The 17908-nt window shown below is 32.0% G+C and overlaps 4 protein-coding genes across 5 annotated transcripts; 3 read left to right on the forward strand and 1 right to left on the reverse strand.

Moving 5' to 3' along the window:
• The first annotated feature begins 1331 nt into the window (after positions 1 to 1331).
• On the forward strand, positions 1332 to 4101 carry RAD23A (Rad23 UV excision repair protein family). The gene is made up of 12 exons (XM_079040151.1): positions 1332 to 1549; positions 1832 to 1993; positions 2107 to 2145; positions 2220 to 2311; positions 2393 to 2573; positions 2654 to 2764; positions 2859 to 2924; positions 3081 to 3128; positions 3209 to 3318; positions 3446 to 3524; positions 3607 to 3754; positions 3835 to 4101. The coding sequence occupies exons 1-11, from the start codon at positions 1484 to 1486 to the stop codon at positions 3721 to 3723; spliced, it is 1071 nt and encodes a 356-aa protein (XP_078896277.1). The 5' UTR covers positions 1332 to 1483; the 3' UTR covers positions 3724 to 3754; positions 3835 to 4101.
• A 3426-nt stretch (positions 4102 to 7527) lies between these two features.
• Positions 7528 to 8795, forward strand: LOC145102700 (ephrin-A3 protein). 2 transcript variants are annotated; one of them, XM_079040154.1, is made up of 2 exons: positions 7528 to 7752; positions 8372 to 8795. In XM_079040154.1, the coding sequence occupies exon 2, from the start codon at positions 8392 to 8394 to the stop codon at positions 8692 to 8694; it is 303 nt and encodes a 100-aa protein (XP_078896280.1). In that variant the 5' UTR covers positions 7528 to 7752; positions 8372 to 8391; the 3' UTR covers positions 8695 to 8795. The 2 variants fall into 2 exon arrangements, with proteins under 2 accessions (XP_078896280.1, XP_078896279.1); XM_079040153.1 differs by having other exon boundaries at positions 7535 to 7752; positions 8364 to 8795.
• A 20-nt stretch (positions 8796 to 8815) lies between these two features.
• Positions 8816 to 10517, reverse strand: LOC145102699 (nuclear protein). The gene is made up of 5 exons (XM_079040152.1): positions 10089 to 10517; positions 9797 to 10014; positions 9595 to 9723; positions 9155 to 9286; positions 8816 to 9007 (listed from the first exon to the last, which is right to left on the reverse strand). Exons 1-5 carry the CDS (start codon positions 10438 to 10440, stop codon positions 8891 to 8893), a joined length of 948 nt encoding a protein of 315 aa, XP_078896278.1. The 5' UTR covers positions 10441 to 10517; the 3' UTR covers positions 8816 to 8890.
• Positions 10518 to 15180: 4663 nt separating this feature from the next.
• LOC145098888 (uncharacterized) lies at positions 15181 to 17184 on the forward strand. Its single transcript, XM_079036483.1, has 3 exons — positions 15181 to 15553; positions 15604 to 15837; positions 16919 to 17184. The coding sequence occupies exons 1-3, from the start codon at positions 15181 to 15183 to the stop codon at positions 17182 to 17184; spliced, it is 873 nt and encodes a 290-aa protein (XP_078892609.1).
• The last annotated feature ends 724 nt before the right edge of the window (positions 17185 to 17908 follow it).

The raw sequence follows: 17908 nt of genomic DNA on the forward strand, positions 1-17908 counted from the left end.
AATTTTAGAAAGATAATGATAATCAAGTAAATGATACAAAAACAAGCTCTTGTAATTGCAGTTTTGCTTTAGAAGATCCGAAGTCATGGAACAAATAGAAACAAATACATCTAAGATTGAATATGAGATTTTTGAATACAAATTGTAATCAATGATTTGAATTAGACATAACGAAAAACAATAATAATAGCAACATAAACTTGATTTTCCCCTTTTTCGAATTATAGAACATTGTGTACATGAAGTAATACAAAGTTTATAAGAAAAAATGGAATGTCAACTGATTAGTAGCTTCGGATGGTTGAACTTGATTAGAAGCTTTAGATGATTGAAAACCATCCCAGAACACACAAACTGAGTCACATTAGGACATGTCCCGATCAATTTAGCGTTACAAAAAATACCATCATCTCCACTTTTCCTGTCCCACAACACCCTCTGGACGCATCCACAAACTCTAAAATAAACTATTAGATGTAATCATGTAAAAGGAATCGAATTTTGACTACAAGGATATGAAATTTCAAACTTAATTTCTGCTACTATGGGAGGTAGGATTTTTGATTAGGTCGTAGAGTGGTTGAAAGATGTCGAAAATAACCATCTTGAGCCTGAGTGTTGTGATACAAGTCAGGTTGTAGCTAAATTTATTTTCTTGTTGAACGACTGAGCATCTATGTTGATCTTTGCTACAGACCCCTTTCCATGGGATCTGAACAAAATTCTCACTACCGACAAGCAGTCAAGCGGTGGGAGCGATGCCACTTCGATTCTCCTTGCTCTTAATCTATATAAATCCTTTTTTTCTTTGTAAATTGTAATCAATTAGTAAAATCTACAATAGGAAAACACCCAAATGATGCTTTCAAGAATTGGTTATGGTGGATTAGGATTAATTTTACCTTGATGAAGCTTGAGATTCAGACAAGGTAGGATCCGTATTTGAAAAAAAAAACCATTTTGGGCGTCCGTCGGAGCTTGTATCCGTTGGAAATGTCATAGGTGAACCCCAAAAACAGGTTTTACCTACTATTGCAGGTAATAGTGGTATGTTTTAAACAAAAAAAAAAACAAATATCAAGATTAAAAATGCACCAAAAAATATTATATGACTGAATATGTTCAAATGCTATAATTGATTAGACTTTCAAATCATCATCCCTAAAAAATTTGATACTACAAAACTTAGTTATTTTCGGTAAAATATTTGTCCTGAGAATTTATTTCTCCACATAATTGTGTGGAGCAAAAAAGTAACAAAAATAACTATGGTGGTCACGTGCAAAGCTCGTGCTCAAAATAGGAAAGTAAAGCCCTCTCCTCCCTTTTTGCCTTTTCCGTTTGCATTCCTGCAAAACACAGCAGTCGCTTTTCCCTTCGTTCTGGAAAATCTCGATCCGTTTCTATACCGTTAGGGTTTCGGCTTACTAAAGCTCCACATAATCCGTACCATTTGTGGGATCGAGCTCCGCTGATCTTCATCATGAAGCTCACCGTAAAGACTCTTAAAGGGAGCCACTTTGAAATTAGGGTTCAGCCTTCCGACACTGTGAGTCCCCTTACTCCTAAATGTGTTTGCAATTCCTTTCCAAATAGACCAAAATTACTGATTTTGATGTGTTTACATATGATTAGAGAAGCACGCATGTCATATCTTTCCCATACCTCGTAGTTTATTATCCAGTTTGTATGTTTTCTCTGTGAATCTGAACCTTTATGTCTACCATTCTGTTAAATTGACGAAGAAAGTCAGGAACTTTATCTTTACCAATGATGCATCTGAGTTCTTTTTCCACATTCATTACTAATCCAAGACTTCTTACATTACCAGATTATGGCAGTCAAGAAAAACATTGAAGATGTACAAGGAAAAGATAATTATCCATGTGGGCAGCAGTTATTGATTCACAATGGTAAGGTTCTAAAAGACGAAACTACATTATCAGATAACAAAGTCTCAGAAGAAGGTTTTCTTGTTGTCATGCTAAGCAAGGTAACTTTCTTACAAACTTTCTTACTAATTTAGTTATTTACAGTGTTAGTTTTTACCTTGTTTCTTTTTTTTACCTTCATATCATAATTCTGTTTACTTCCATCTCTCAACAGACTAAAAGTTCTACCTCAGCTGGAACTTCATCTACTCAGGTAAACATTTATCTCCATCCTCTTTATATATAACCTTCACTATAGAAATCTCATATTAGTAAATTACAAAACAGCCCCTTCCAACAACTGCATCAGCTTCCAATCCCACCAGTACATCTTCTTCTATCCCAGCAACAGCAACAGTAACACCACCTGCTGCACCACCGTATGAGCTTTTTGTCCAAAATTCTTATTTTTTATAAGAAATGGCTAATAACATTTTAACTTGTGTTTTATGAAACTACAGTGTTATTTCTGATACATATGGTGAAGCTGCTTCAAATGTAGTAGTCAACAATAGTAGTGTTGACCAAACTGTTCAACACATAATGGACATAGGAGGTGGGGTTTGGGATAAGGAAACTGTTACTCGTGCACTACAAGCTGCTTACAATAATCCAGAACGAGCAATTGATTATTTATATTCTGTATGTTTCCAAATCATCTTTTTTTTTAAATATCTTTTAAAACTTATAATACACTAATAATGTTCCAATTTTTTTTTCAGGGTATTCCAGATACAGTAGAAGTTGCAGTTCCTGTGACTCAACTCCCTACTACTCAAGTTGCACCTCTTTCTGGAGGACCTAATTCATCTCCTTTGAACTTGTTTCCTCAGGTTACTAATCATTGAGATGTTTTTATCGTCTTTATTTATTTATTTATTTTTTGTAATTGATGCAGATGATTATTTATTTTTAATTTATGTGCAGGAAATGCCTTCAAGTGGTACAGGTGGCAATCTTGGATCCCTTGATTTTCTTAGAAACAACCAACAGGTGGTATTTATGTATCCAACCCTTCAAATTAATGTCATTTTTTTTAATGATGAATTAGTTATCAGTGCCGATGTGGCGTCCAGCTTGGCTCCTATGTGGCAAATTAGTTGATATTATATAATTTATTAATCATTTAAATTCCAATCTGCATTTCAGTTCCAAGCATTGCGAACTATGGTACAATCAAATCCACAAATACTACAGGTACACTTTTTGTTATTCTTTCTTTCTTTATTTATTTATTTTTTGTTACTTTTTTAAAAATTAGTTTTCATTTGTTACAGCCTATGCTTCAAGAGCTTGGAAAACAAAACCCTCAGCTTTTAGGATTAATCCAAGAAAATCATGCTGAGTTTCTTCAACTAATTAATGAACCTGTAGATGCTTCTGAAGGGTCAGTAAACTATATACTATAATTACTATTACACATTTATAATGACAATCAAATTATTTTAGTAAAATAATTTAAGAGGCTTTATTTGATTATGAATTCAAAATTGTACTTTGAACTTTTATTTCAGGGATCTGTTTGATCAACCGGATCAGGAAATGCCACATGCTATCAGTGTTACTCCAGAAGAACAGGAGGCGATTGAACGGGTATTTATATTTATATTTTTAATTTTTATAATATATAGTTTTATTTTTTGAATTAGTTAATTAATTTTTGTTGTGTTTTCAGCTTGAGGCAATGGGTTTTGATAGAACTCTTGTTATTGAGGCGTTTTTAGCATGTGATCGAAATGAGGAATTGGCAGCTAACTTTTTATTGGAGAACGCTGGTGATTATGAGGACTAAATAGAGATCACAAATCTATGTATTCTGAAAGGTATATAATATATAATATATATTGCTGTTTTTGTTTTACTTATTTGATATAATATATATAAAATATTTTTATATTTACAGGTGATTTTGACTTGGGAGGTTTTACGAGACCCATTTTAGGTGGTGGTTTATACAGTTTGGACGTTTATTGTATTGTCCATGGAACTGAGGCTTTCTTTTTTCTTATTTATTTGCGTTATCTTTTTTTTTTTTTTTTTTTTTTTTTTTTAATTTTATTTTATACTTCTCCCAAATATGAAGGGATGAAGAGGATTTTGTTTGTGCATTTCAGTTGACTTGTGTGACCCTGATTTTTTTTTTAGTGTCTGACCAGTTTGTTACTGCTAATGTCCCGACTTACTTTTCTTCCAAGTATCATTTTTCAGTTTGTTGATTATGTTTAAAAACCTTAAATCATCGACAAACAATGTAAGTTCTGCAACATATCATATGCTTTATGAAGGTCAAAGTCAAGTTGTCAACCATCTTAGCTATCAAAATTTACAATTGACAATACCACGATCATGGTTCCAAAAGTTGTCTTAGGGTTTGGATTAACATAGATGGTTACAAATGAGGATCAATGGAGCTAAAGAGGTTTTCTTTTGAAGAATTGTTTAAAGTGTCATAGGAGGATTGCTTTTGCAAGGTTAATCATTGCAAATACATGAAATGTCGGTAGCATCACTTGTGTTGTAAATGATGATGGTACACATATTGAAATACATTACAAAACTTGATTTTGGGGACCAAAGTGGTTAAAATTTAAAGATGATGACCAAATCTGTACTACTTGGATAACCGTAATGGCCATTTATAAAATTCACTTAATAATTTACTAAACTTTATGATCCTTTAGAGCTTACATAAGTTTTTTAGGGAGTTTTTTCAAAACCTTTTTTACTAAAAAGATTTTAAAATTTGAAAAAGGTATTAGAGACTTAGAGTACCTTTTTTAAATGGAAGTTTTTTTCAAAAACCTTGTTAATTTACATTCTTTTATCAAGATTTTTCAATGATCTACTCTAATAAATAAAGATTTTTTGCTACATGTTATTCTTTCATTTAATTTGTCAAATGTCATGAGGTTATTTTAAATTATTTTTCTTTTCACTTGTCATTTTATGAGTTTTTTTTTATTTTATTTTATTTTATTTTTTTTTTATTTTTTTTATTAAATTTCACATAATATTTTGAATTAAAGTTCATTAGTTTCTTTTATTTATTTATTTAAATTATTTGTTTAAATTTAAAAGATAAAAAAACATTTCAATTTTAATTATTCATTATTTTTCTTATTTTCTTATAAATCCAAAGTTCTTATATATATATATATATATATATATATATATATATATAAGGTTAGGTTATTTTGTTTTCACTATCTATTGTGTGCCCGTATGACTGATTCTGGACCAATCATTTTAGTTATTTTAAGAAAGTAATTAATGCATATGTTGAAGATATAATAGGTATTAATTACATCTTCAGCATTTAATATGTATTAATAACTTTCTTAAAATAACTAAAATGATTGGTCCAGAATCAATCATACGGACACACAATAGATAGTGAAAACATTTGAAAATAAGCAAATTAATTGATGAAGCTCTTTTATTAACTCATGTAATATATTCCTATGAGTCTTACAACTAGTTAGGTAATAGATAACTAATTGTGAACCAAAAATAAGCAAATTAACTGATGAAGCTCTTTTATTACAGAAATAAAAATGAAAATTTTTAATTGAAATTTTTTAATGAAAATTCTACCAAAAAATCTCCACTTGTAGAAAATATAATATACTTTTTAGTATATTACCAATTCAATTCACATCGTTTTTAATCATCTAATGTAACAGAATATGATATTTAACTATTCAATTTTACAAACCTACTTTTATAAACTTATTACTTTTTTTTTACCATTTTATCAATAACTTCACATAAAATGATAAAAGAAAAAGACAATATATATCAAATTATGAAATTTTATTGTTTATGGTTAACCAACCATATGTTTTTTTTTGTAATGAATTACTTAATTTTAGTTATTCAATACAATCTATTACAACTTATTTTATCATAACTTATTATCGCACTATAATTACTTTTTAAACGGGAAAAACATATATTTCATTGAATTTGTCATATATATATATATATATATATATATATATATATATATATATATATATATATATATATATATATATATATAAACAACTCATTTTCATAGGTTATATTCCCTCCGTCCCAAAATTATAGTCCATCTTTCATTTTTCGCTTGTCCCAAAATAATAGTCCATTTCTAAAAATAAATAACATTTTTACCAAAATACTCCCTCATTATTACTTAACAAACTAAACATTTAATGGAGCACTAAATGCAAAGTAAAGACAAAACTATCATTTTGTTAAATAAAGTTGGTGGTAATTAATGATTTTCTTAATCTGTGTGTTTTTTGTCTGTGGACAATAATATTGGGACGGAGGGAGTATACACTAAAGTCCCAATATTTTCAACAATTTGACAAGAAAGTCCTAAACTTTATTTCTTTTACAGTAAAACCCTAACTACCAACAATTTTTTACACGCTTATCATTTTTTGCTGGTTAGCCGCTAATTAGGACTTTACTATATAAAAAAAGTTTGACTTTCTTGTCAAATCATTGAAAACATTGGGACTTTAGTGTATAGTCTTAATTTCCCTTGAAACAAATAATTTTATCAGTCTCGTGAGACCCAAACCCAAGAATTTTTAATTTTGATTTTTGTCGCATCACCACTATTTTTCTTACTATCATCTTTACCCTACTACAATCACGATAAAGGGAAACAGATACAAGAGAGAGAATGAAAGACGGTGAGAAGATTTGTAAAGTTTTCTTCTTGGTTCGTCGTCAAATATGAAATTGAAAAGTGGAGACAGATTGCACAAACACAAACAACACACGCCTAGCCAAAATGGTGTGAATGTGGATAAGGGGTAAGAAGGGCAATTTCATCTTTTCAAGTTTCTTAGTTCTCAATTTTTAGGATGCATAAAGCCAACGCAATCGTGATTCTTTCTTTCTTTCTTCATTATCTCCATTTTTTAATTGCGATTTGTTGAAATTAATATATATATATATATATATATATATATATATATATATATATATATATATATATAAACCTTAAAATTTTCAATAGGATCTAACCGACCGGAGTAGGTTCCAATAACTCTTATGGTTAAAAGACTATCATACCATTAAATTTCTAACAAAAAAAAGATATATATACTAAAGTCCCAATATTTTCAATGATTTGACAAGAAAATTATAAACATTATTTTTTTGACAGTAAAATTTTAATTTACGATTTGACAAAAAAAGTCAAACTTTTTTTTTATATATAACAAAAGTCTTAATTACTGGCTAACCGGCAAAAAATGATAAACGTATAAAAAACTGACGATAGTTAGAACTTTACTATTTAAAAAATAAAGTTTAAGATTCTTTTATCAACTTATTGAAAATATTGAGACTTTAACATGTATTTTTTTTTCATTTTTAACACTAACCATATCACTTATTTAACCTAATTGGTTTTACCTTTATTCATTGTCTGGTTTAACATGGCCTGTGAGTTTCTACTTTTTTTATTATTATTATTATTATTATTATTATTATTATTATTATTATTTTTAATGCCTATAATAGTTTATACCCCGTAGAAAAAATAGCACATTGGTATGAATTATTTAATTTCTACTGTGCTGATAGTCTTTTTTTCTTATTGCGGCCTTTGGGCGGAAAACAACCCCTACAAGCATCCCAAGCGCCGTATTGACGGAGAAGCCCATCGTGCCGACTGCCAAATACGACCCCACCCGACCCAAATCTTCACTTTTAATCTGGAAAGTGCGCGAACGTCTCCGGAGAGTAGTATAACTGACAATATCGTCGTCTCTTCCACCGATCCGTTGACTTAGCGGAAACTTCTGTCTCCTCTCCGGTAAGTCATTTTCTCCTCCCTTACTTCTTCCGAATAGATCGGTCTTCCTGTTGATTTGATTTAGATCGATCCGATTTATAATAGTTGACTTAATCTGGTTTGATTTGCAATGAATGTAACTAGAAATGCAATTTGTGCTTTCTACCTGAATAATTTGAAGTTTGCTTGCCTGCATTTTGCTCGTTGGTTGTTTCTAATTGTTTCTGCGATTATACCACTTGTCAATTTTAGATCATCTTAGGTTTTGTTCATCTATACGATCAAGTTTTTGAGTGAGAAACATAAATGAATTCTATACAGATCATAACAATAAGCAAGTAATTCACTCTTGAATCGCTGAAATTCAGATCCCAAAGAACCAAATCTAAGTCATGACAGTAGAACATCTCTTCAAGTGAAAGAAAAACTTTATGCATTTATCATTTATGACTGTCGGCTAATTATTCTTACCAGTAACATTACTTACTTCTAGATCCGTTTGTTTTTAATGGTTTTTGCAGTTGTACATTTGCAATCAGAGATTATTATAGCTTGTTGTTCAATTATGAGAGTTTTTATCGATCGATGTATGATTACTCATGTGAATTTCTGTTTTTTTCTTCTGCATTTAGAATTCCAGTTGCAAAAAGCCAAAAAGATATGGTTCTAGAAGGAGTGATAACCTCCCCTCATCGTAGATCACAGACACCATTCTCTTCCCCTTCAGTCAAAAAACAATACATAAAAGAAGATGAATTGGGTAGCTTCTCAACAGTTATCAGGCGACATCGCTACCTACTAACTGCTCTTGTACTTCTTGCTGTCCTCTGCACTGTTTATCTCTATTTTGCTGTTACTCTAGGTGCCGGGGACATCTGTTATGGCTTGAACCCAACTCAAAAGGCATTGTGTCAAGTCAAACTAGCCAAAGAATCAATTGCCAAAAGAAAACTAAAATTATAATTTCACACTAAACCACCAAACAAAATCTTGTATCTCCTTTTTCTGCTTGTATGATGATGGTGATAATGTATCTAATTCTATTAGTTTTATATTTGTTACAATGATATGAGAGAAATGTCGATTTCATGAATAGAAATGTGTGATTATTTAATATAAAGAGTTGTCTGAAACACTCGGGTACACAATTACACATAAGTTACTGAACGATATTTAGTTCTTTAAGCCATGAGGTGTGCAAAGGACACGGATCTTGCTTCCCTTGCGCGATTGCCTTCTCTGAGAGTGAATAGAACCACCCGTTTCTCCATTTGAACTGCAAAATTCATTACCACTTTTTGAGAGAATGAACAAAGGTCAAGTATAAGCAAAAACAAGACGTTTGTGTTATGTTGGATCTTATACCATGTTAGGTAAACGTGTTGAGTTGTAGATTTTCTTTGCAAAAGAGGAAAAAACTTACCTCTTTCACTGCTGTAGGGAAGTGTGAAACTGCTCGAGCATAAGCACATAACCTTTCCTCGACCCCTTCTTCAAACACAATGCCTTTCTCTGTGGCTGCTGCAGATGCCAGTTCACTTATGAGGCTACCTACCTGAAAATTTAGGCAAAATGCTAGATTTGATGAGTGATGATTAATGAATTATATAATAGTAGTATAAAATCTCAATTAAATTGTTTATTGTTTGTCCCACATCGGTTACACTTACACATGTCTCCTTAAAAAGTTTACCCCTATACAATATGGGACTTGATATGTATGTACACTTGTGTTTTTGATTCATCCATTTAAAAAAAAGTGATATTTCCACATTTGTATAGAAGTCAAAATACAATCAAAACCATAAGTCCATAAGTCAAAGTCAACCTTGAGTCTTATATTGATGAAGAAGGTAAAGTTACCTCAGAACGGAAGTCCTTTTCTACTGCGCCCACAGTGGCTCCTGGATGACGAGCTCCAACAAGCATGAATGCCGATATCCATATAAGCTTCTCTAGCATTTGCTTCTGAAATGGTTCTTTCTCAAGTACCTGATTTCCATATTTCCTTAGTTTCTTTTACATAATTACAACTTCAACTCCAACATTTCGACTCAAAATTTACCTTGCAAGAAAGACCTCCAGCGCGTAACCTATCAGCGACAGCAGAACCCCATTTCCCAAATGCAGCAGTCAACCCCTCGGGATTCGTATCAGTTATACCATCAATAGGAGGCTCACCAAGCTTCGCAACAGCAAAATACGCCAACACTTGATCAGCATCACCTAGACCTTTACTTTCGAACCATGGCTCCAGCATCCCGTTCTGGAAAAACACCAAATCTGCTAGATTGTTATGATCCAACTAAACCACAAAAACACACGAGAGGAAAACGAATAAGTTCTAATTATCGAACCGTTCCAACGGGATTGAGGAGTGGATTGAAGAACAGCGTCTAGATCATCGTTCCTAGTGCACACCAGTATCGGACCTGGGAAATCGATCGGAACTGGCTCGCCTCTCTTCACGAGCAAATCCTCGCCGGCGCCCATCTGTTGTAGGGCTTTTCCGACACGGCCACCGCCTACGATGATTGAGGGTATTACTTTTGTGGCGGTGGTGGCAGCCATTGAGGTTGTTGGTGCTCTTGATGTCGATGATGGGTAAGACTGGAGTTTGGATTTGAGATTAAGAAGTGAATTAGGTTTAGTGGAGTGGGAGTGGTACCAAAGAGAAGAGATTGAAGTGGTGGTTGTTAAGTTAGCCATTGTCGTTGAGGCGAGGTTGAGGGTGCAGTGGGTGCCATGGATGGGGTTTGTTTCGTGTGTATTTCTTTGTTGAGACAAGGCAGAGAGAGCCACTCGTTTGTAGGATGGCATATCCGGTTCCAGTTGGCCCACAATCCATTTCATGACATTTTCGATTTTCGGGTCTTGGTCTAACTCACTTGGGATAGTGTAAAACTTTTTTGAGCCTAATATTATCAAGTTATTTACTAAAGTCCAAAATGACTGTTTATGTATTCTTAGATATATTTTTCTTTGACATAAAGCAGTATCACTTTCAATATTCGTGAGGAATATTGATCCTTCGCAAAAAAATGTTTGAAAGATGCTAATATTACAAAAATCCATATAAAAAGAGCCCACTAAGGAATCACAAGTCACATTTCTATATATACACACACAAACTAATAGTTAACCCGCGCAATGCGGTAGCGACGATTAGTTTCATTTCAGAAAGTAGTTTCTTGGCGGCAATTGCTTTCCTTTTTGCATACATCAAAACATTTTGTTTCTGTGGCCAATGTTGTTTTGGCTTGAAGGTATAAGTACACAACTTATTTGGGTTTACATAAAAAGTATTTTGTTGGGTGTGATTGTTTTCATTTACATGAATAGTTTCTGGACAATAATTAGATTTCTTTCAACGTGTTTCAAATAGTTTCCATTCAATTTTGACTGGACATTGTTATTTTTGGTTAAAAATTTATGTGAGTTGCTATTTTGGGTAAAAAATAAACATGTATTTCTCTTTTTGTCAAAAAAAAACTTATTTTATTACAGGATAACATTAAAGCAAGTTGTTTTTTGTTAAAGTTAAATATACGTTTTCAAATTCCAATGTATGTCAAGTTTAAGTGCTCATATATTATTTGTATTGTTAGTTTCATTGTTTTTTTTAACATATATTATTGTTAGTTTTATTGATTTTCAACAATATATATTTTTATTATTATCATCTATATTGGTTTTTGTTATTATTTTTATCATCCATTTTTAATTTTTTCATTCATCATTATAGAAATGTAATATGATAATTCTAATTAGGGAAGAATGCCCCCTCGTTGCGGGGTTGGAGGGTATTTCATAGCCTCTTAGTTTACTATCTATTTATTTATGCAGGGATAAGGATTTCATTAATCTAGAAAAAATCACAACGATCTTCTCAGATAAACAACAATAAGAAACTCAGGAATGTACTTGGTATTCCTTTTGTGTACTATTGGTGGCTTCATATAAAGTTGAAGCAAGGATTTGAAAATTTGATTGTTGCTTTTGAGAATTATTGGAACACCTATTGCAGTAATTTTACCAGGGGTAGAATGGTTAGAAAAATAAAGAATTGGGAAAGGTTAAATTATTGATACAGATTCAATGCAAACAAACCAGAATCTTGTATTTGGGAGTCCATAGATTATGCTAGAGCTTTTTCCTCTTTGATAAGTAGGTATTCATAATATTTGTAATCAACACAACTTTCATCAATCAGGAATATACAAAAGATATCATAAATGATACTGGAACTACAATATAAAGAAGGATTGAATTATGGTTGTAACTTGTAAATAAAATGAACATACTTGAAAGGGTTATCTCCAGGATTGTTGAGCTTCCCAACCCATGCTTCAATATGAAAAGAACATCAAATTGAAAACAATAAAGATTTCCAAATTAATCAAGATGTAAAAAAGGAACATATATACAAACAGTTGGTGGACGTGTCTTCAAGTAAATGTTCATCTTCATCCTCAACTTCTAATATAGATTGATTAAATGTTAGCTATTTGAGGTTACAACAAAAATCAAAACAAAATTTTAGAATCCTTTCATTTCCATTGCCACTTGCATATGAAATTAAAAAATTAACAACATATTTATTTGATTGAATAACATACAAAAGTCTAATAAAAAAATTGGAACGTTGAATTTGCATTTGTACCAATTGTTATTATGATCTGCTACCAAAATGTGTTTTATCTGTTAGAAACAAAATAATATTAGAAAATAATTTGAAAAATATATTTTAGAAAAATAAATAATAATAAGATAGCAAAACTTTAAAATAATATATAAGTTTTGTCCTAACTAAAAATGTCGGTCTCTTTTGTGAGAAAGACGAAAATGCCCTCATCATTAAAAATAGTTCTAGAAAGACATCAAAAAAGGTGTTTACCTTCCTGATGAGGATGAATAACCTATGAGCAAGCTCAAACTTAGCTGCAATTAACAGATCATTCTTCAACAACATCAATAAACCACCAAATGATGAGACATAAATGTCCCTGAAAAAGCAAGAGGAGTTGATACTTAAACCAATTTTCATAAATTGAATAAAAGGGAAAAATAGTAATACAGTTTAACATACGCTCTCAATCCTTCTTCATTTATCATATACACTTTTCCATGCATCATAGATTCAAACTTGTAAGCCACTTCCACCCACCATGGAAAAAAAGTAAGTGCAATGCAAGATAATGAATTAATAATCAATATCCTATTATTCTTTTATCATCAAAAGTCAAACCCAAATTAAATAAACCGAATAAATCAAATAAGTCAAGTGTTGAGATTATTGGGTAAAAAAAAATCCTCTATCAGGAGTTCCATCCAAGTTCAGGGTGCACTCTAAAACCATCATAAATTTCTCACCAAAAAGACAAAAACAACATTTTCTATATCGTTACTCAAACAGATGGAAGTACTTTATAAATTGGTAAAAGTATTTTTAATAATGTTAATTAAGTGTTTGATGATTCTTATCTTTCCAACAAAATTATCACCGAACAGGAAGGCGTAGAGCAAATCATTATTTTTTGAATCTATTTTATTTTCTTCTATCATTTTGGCATAAACCAATATTAATTTCCAAGAAAATACAGGTAACAACCTTTTTCAATCACTTTATGTATAGTACAAACAGTCCTATTAAAACTTATTTACATAAATGGTCCATGTTAAAGTAATTGAACAAAGATCTTCCATCTTTATAATAAGTAACAGAAATGGTCCTATATAAGAAATGCAAGTAACAAACAACTATTATTGTTAATGAAAGTAAGTACATTATTATTATCAGATTAATTAATAAGTATGTTGATATTGTCTGTGTTTGGTAGCAAACAGGTAGGAACGAAAGCATGAATAATGTTGTACTTTTCATTAATCATCGGCCATTTTGCTTTAAAAGTTGTATAATTAAATTAACATTCAGGTAAGTATGACAATTTAATTTACGAATCAATTCGAAAACATCTCTTAAGATGCATAACCACTGTGATCATCTTTTAATTTCATGTATTTAACCTTGACCATTAAGCAGAATATGATTGTGGACCAAAGAAATACACCAATGTACCTTTAACTGTTTGTTTATTTTACAACCTACTTTGTTTGTACATATTTTAAAAAAAATGGATGAGGAAGATAAATTACTACACATAGACAAGTAGGTATTACCAAAAATGTAAGTGAAAAATAGAAAGATAAATAAAAGGTTAAATATTAGGATATATATGGATTTCTTATCTTGTTAATGCCGATGTCCTTTGTTGAGATTTTGCTCTTAGCCGGAACAAAGACACTTGCATCATAACAGGTTATGTATGCATATCTTCCAATACAGTATAAAACCCAAACAACCTGATTCATATATGACCAATAAAAAATCATTATTTAAGTGAAAAACAATATAATTTAAATGCCATTATTGAATTGAATTCTGTAAAATTGGTTATAAATAGAATATATATATATATATATATATATATATATATATATATATATATATATATATATATATATATATATATTGAACTGGATATTTGAGCATCAATTTGGGAATATAACTATTAGTAATTATGCAATAAAAAATTTCACGTTTTCACTTAAGTATAGAAATATGAATCTTATTGAAACAATAGAAAGAATGGTTCAGTAGTTCACATGGAATATGCGTTTTTGCTTTAACTATTATAAAGATCAAAAAATTCAAAATTTTAAGTTAAGTGGATTTATACAAATATCAAAGTTGGAGCTTAGATTTGTTAAATCCTGTAATCTAGACTATGTTTACATGGAATGTCAGGTTCCATTATGTAAATAGTTATTAGTTAGTTACTGTTATAGTTGGCAGTTTGTAACTTCTTATAACTGCCATCTCTGTATGTGTATATATATGCAAATAATCTATGTAATAATGTTGGCTGATGGAATAACATTTGAAGAGTTTATTTTGTAAAACTTGTGGCTTTACTTGAGAATTAAACAAACAATTGATCTTTACTGCAACAAATTGGTATCAGAGCGCAGAGTAATTTTGTGTAAGATCCTGTAGACGAAGATACGTATGGTACGGCGTCGCATAATAGCAACATCATACAACCCTGGAATTAACTGGCAAGAGTTACCATCATTGGAGCATCCAAATGAGGGTTCTATATGAATCTCAGGAACTTTGGAGTATTGTTGAAGAAGGCTTACGTGAACCTGCAAGGGGTATTGAACAAACACCCCAACAAGTGACTAAATTACGAGAGAACAAGAAGAAGGATAAGAAAGCATTGTTCTTCATATATCGGGCAGTTGACGGAAATATTTTTGAGAGAATCTCAACATCCAAAACATCGAAGGAAGCATGGGACGCTCTGCACAAGACTTATCGTGGTGAAGAAAGAGTGAAAATCGTACGGCTACTAAACCTTACGCTGTGAATTTGATAATTTGAAGATGAAAGACTCAGAATCAATCGAGGATTTCTACAATCGCATAATCATAATTACTAATCAGATGAGGCTTAACGGAGAGGATATTGAAGACAAACGAATTATCGAGAAGGTTTTACGGAGTTTAACCAGGAAATTCGAGTACACTATAGTGGCAATCGAAGAATCCAAGGATCTTTCTGAAATGTCTCCCGAAAGCTTGTTAGGAACATTACAATCCCATGAACTCAGATTAAAACAATTTGATGCATACCCAATCAAACATGCCTTTCAGTCGCAAGTTTCATTCAAAACAACAAGGGGAAAGGAAGGGGTAGTGGAAAGTCATCCGATACAAACTCAGAATAAGAAAACGAAGATGAAAGAACCTCCAAAGGGTGAGGAAGGGGAAGACCTTTGTCTTAAATTCAATGTTATCGTTGCAAAGGTTTTGGTCATACCGTAAGATTCTGTAAAAAAAGATTGGCAGAAGAAAGAAAGGAATCGAATTTCATGCATGAAAATGGTGATAAAGAAGATGATACCATGTTCATGACATGGGAAACACCAGATATAATACCTGATGAAGTGTGGTACATCGATTCTGCATGTAGCAATCATATGACTGGGAACAAAAGTTTGTTTGTGGAACTTGATGAAGCAGTAAAAAGCGAAGTTAGAAGTTAGAACAGGGGATGTAAAAAGGCACACGGTTCAAGGTAATGGCATTGTTCGAGTAAAAACAAATAAAGGAACTAAAAGAATAACGAATGTTTATTTCGTTCTTGCTTTAAAACACAACCTTCTTAGAGTAGGACAACTTTTATTAAATGATTTATGAGGTTAACTTTAAAGGGCTCCTATGTGTGATTAAAGACAAGGAAGGTTGGATTCTTGGTAAAGTGAATATGACCAACAATAAGATGTTTCCTCTTAAATTCAACAAGGATACGTTGGCTTCTTTTAAGGTGTCAACTTCTGATAAATCTGACCTTTGGCATCTGAGATATGGACACCTGAGTTTCGAGTCATTAGCATATATTTGTAAGCATCAACTAGTACATGGTATGCCAAAAATCAACAGAGTTAGCCAAGTATGTGAGGGTTGTGCATTGGGTAAACATGCAAGAAGTCCATTTCCTCAAGACCAAGCATGGAGAGCATCAAAACTTCTAGAACTAATTCACACAAATGTGTGTGGACCTATGAAGATGAAGTCCATAGGAGGGAGTTACTACATGCTCACATTCATTGATGATTTCAGCAGAAAAACATGGGTTTACTTCCTAAAAGAGAGATCTCAGGTATTTGAATATTTCAAGATCTTTAAGTCATCAGTAGAAAAACAAAGTGAACACAACATCAAGACCATACACATCGATAACGGGGAGAATACACTTCACATCAATTTGAAGATTTCTTAAAGGAAGATGGGATTTCACATCAAAAAATCACACAATATACGCCTCAACAAAATGGCGTTTCAGAAAGGAAGAATAGAACCATTATGGAGATTGCAATGAGCATGCTTAAAGGAAGGAAGGTACCACTCAGATTTTGGGCAGAAGTGGTCGCATGCACAGTGTATCTGCTAAACTGAGCAGCTACAAGAAGTGTTAAGGGGAAAACACCCCAAGAAGCTTGGGGAGGGGTTAAACCTGGTGTTTCTCATTTAGGAGTGTTTGGATGCGTTGCTTATTTTCATTTTCCAAAAGAAAGAAGTGGTAAACTGGATGATAAATCATAAAAATGTATCTTCATAGGTTATAGTGAAACCTCAAAAGCCTACAAACTTTACAACCCAACAACCAGTAAGGTAATCATCAGCAGAGATGTTTTATTTGAAGAGGATAAAGGATGGGATTGGCATCAAAACACCAATGAAGGATCAAGAAAACTTATTGAGGAAGAAGATGTGGTAAATGAAAACCAGAACATTAATGTCAATGGTGGTTATAATGGAGATGATGATCATATGCACTCAAACAATTCAAGTGCCACTCCATCAGAACCATCATCACCTACATAAACATCAACACCTAGTTCTACACCGAAGAAATATAGAAGTTTGAATGACATATATTCAAGATCAGAACAAATTAACATCGATGTGGACCAAGAGACAGTGTCTTTTATGAAGAACCACACTTGGAACTTGGTAGAACTTCCACCGGGACATAAATCCATTGGTGTCAAATGGGTTTATAAGAAAAAACTAAAAGAAAATGGCAAATTCGAGGAGCATAAAGCTAGACTGGTGGTGAAGGGATACAAGTAGAAGTTTGGGATTGATTATAACGAAGTGTTGCACCAGTTATTCGCTTGGACTATTCGGTTAATCATAGCACTAGCTGCTCAAAATGGATGGATTATAAACCAGATGGATGTAAAATCAACATTCCTAAATGATGATTTACTCGAGGAGGTGTACATTGATCAACCACATGGTTGTGTCAATCAAAACGAAAAACATAAGGTATGCCGTTTAAGAAAAGCTTTATATGGTTTAAAACAAGCACCACGGGATTGGTATAGTCGCATATACAAATATTTTATGAAGCATGGTTTCAAGAAATGTCCATATGAACACACGTTGTTTATCAAAGAAAGAAATGGTGAGTTCCTATTTGTATGCCTATACATGGATGATCTGATTTTCACAGGGAATAGTAGAAAGATGTCACTAGAGTTTAAAAACTCGATGAAGGGTGAATTTGAGATGACGGAATTAGGATCTCCACATTACTTTCTGG

The sequence above is a fragment of the Lactuca serriola genome, chromosome 4 (genome assembly GCF_051521515.1).
Source record: "Lactuca serriola cultivar US96UC23 chromosome 4, Lser_US96UC23_V15, whole genome shotgun sequence".
Taxonomy (NCBI): Eukaryota; Viridiplantae; Streptophyta; class Magnoliopsida; order Asterales; family Asteraceae; genus Lactuca; species Lactuca serriola.

Coding starts and splice junctions, on each gene's coding strand:
- LOC145102700 (XM_079040154.1), top strand. CDS start 8,392: ATGGTTCTAGAAGGAGTGATAACCTCCCCTCATCGTAGATCACAGACA.
- LOC145102699 (XM_079040152.1), bottom strand. CDS start 10,440: ATGGCTAACTTAACAACCACCACTTCAATCTCTTCTCTTTGGTACCAC. Junction 10,015..10,088: donor TCCTCAATCCCGTTGGAACG/GTTCGATAATTA, acceptor ACAATCTAGCAG/ATTTGGTGTTTTTCCAGAAC. Junction 9,287..9,594: donor AAAAGGACTTCCGTTCTGAG/GTAACTTTACCT, acceptor CTAAATTTTCAG/GTAGGTAGCCTCATAAGTGA.
- RAD23A (XM_079040151.1), top strand. CDS start 1,484: ATGAAGCTCACCGTAAAGACTCTTAAAGGGAGCCACTTTGAAATTAGG. Junction 1,550..1,831: donor GGGTTCAGCCTTCCGACACT/GTGAGTCCCCTT, acceptor TTACATTACCAG/ATTATGGCAGTCAAGAAAAA. Junction 2,312..2,392: donor ACACCACCTGCTGCACCACC/GTATGAGCTTTT, acceptor ATGAAACTACAG/TGTTATTTCTGATACATATG.
- LOC145098888 (XM_079036483.1), top strand. CDS start 15,181: ATGAAAGACTCAGAATCAATCGAGGATTTCTACAATCGCATAATCATA. Junction 15,554..15,603: donor GATGAAAGAACCTCCAAAGG/GTGAGGAAGGGG, acceptor ATCGTTGCAAAG/GTTTTGGTCATACCGTAAGA. Junction 15,838..16,918: donor AGTAAAAAGCGAAGTTAGAA/GTTAGAACAGGG, acceptor GTATCTTCATAG/GTTATAGTGAAACCTCAAAA.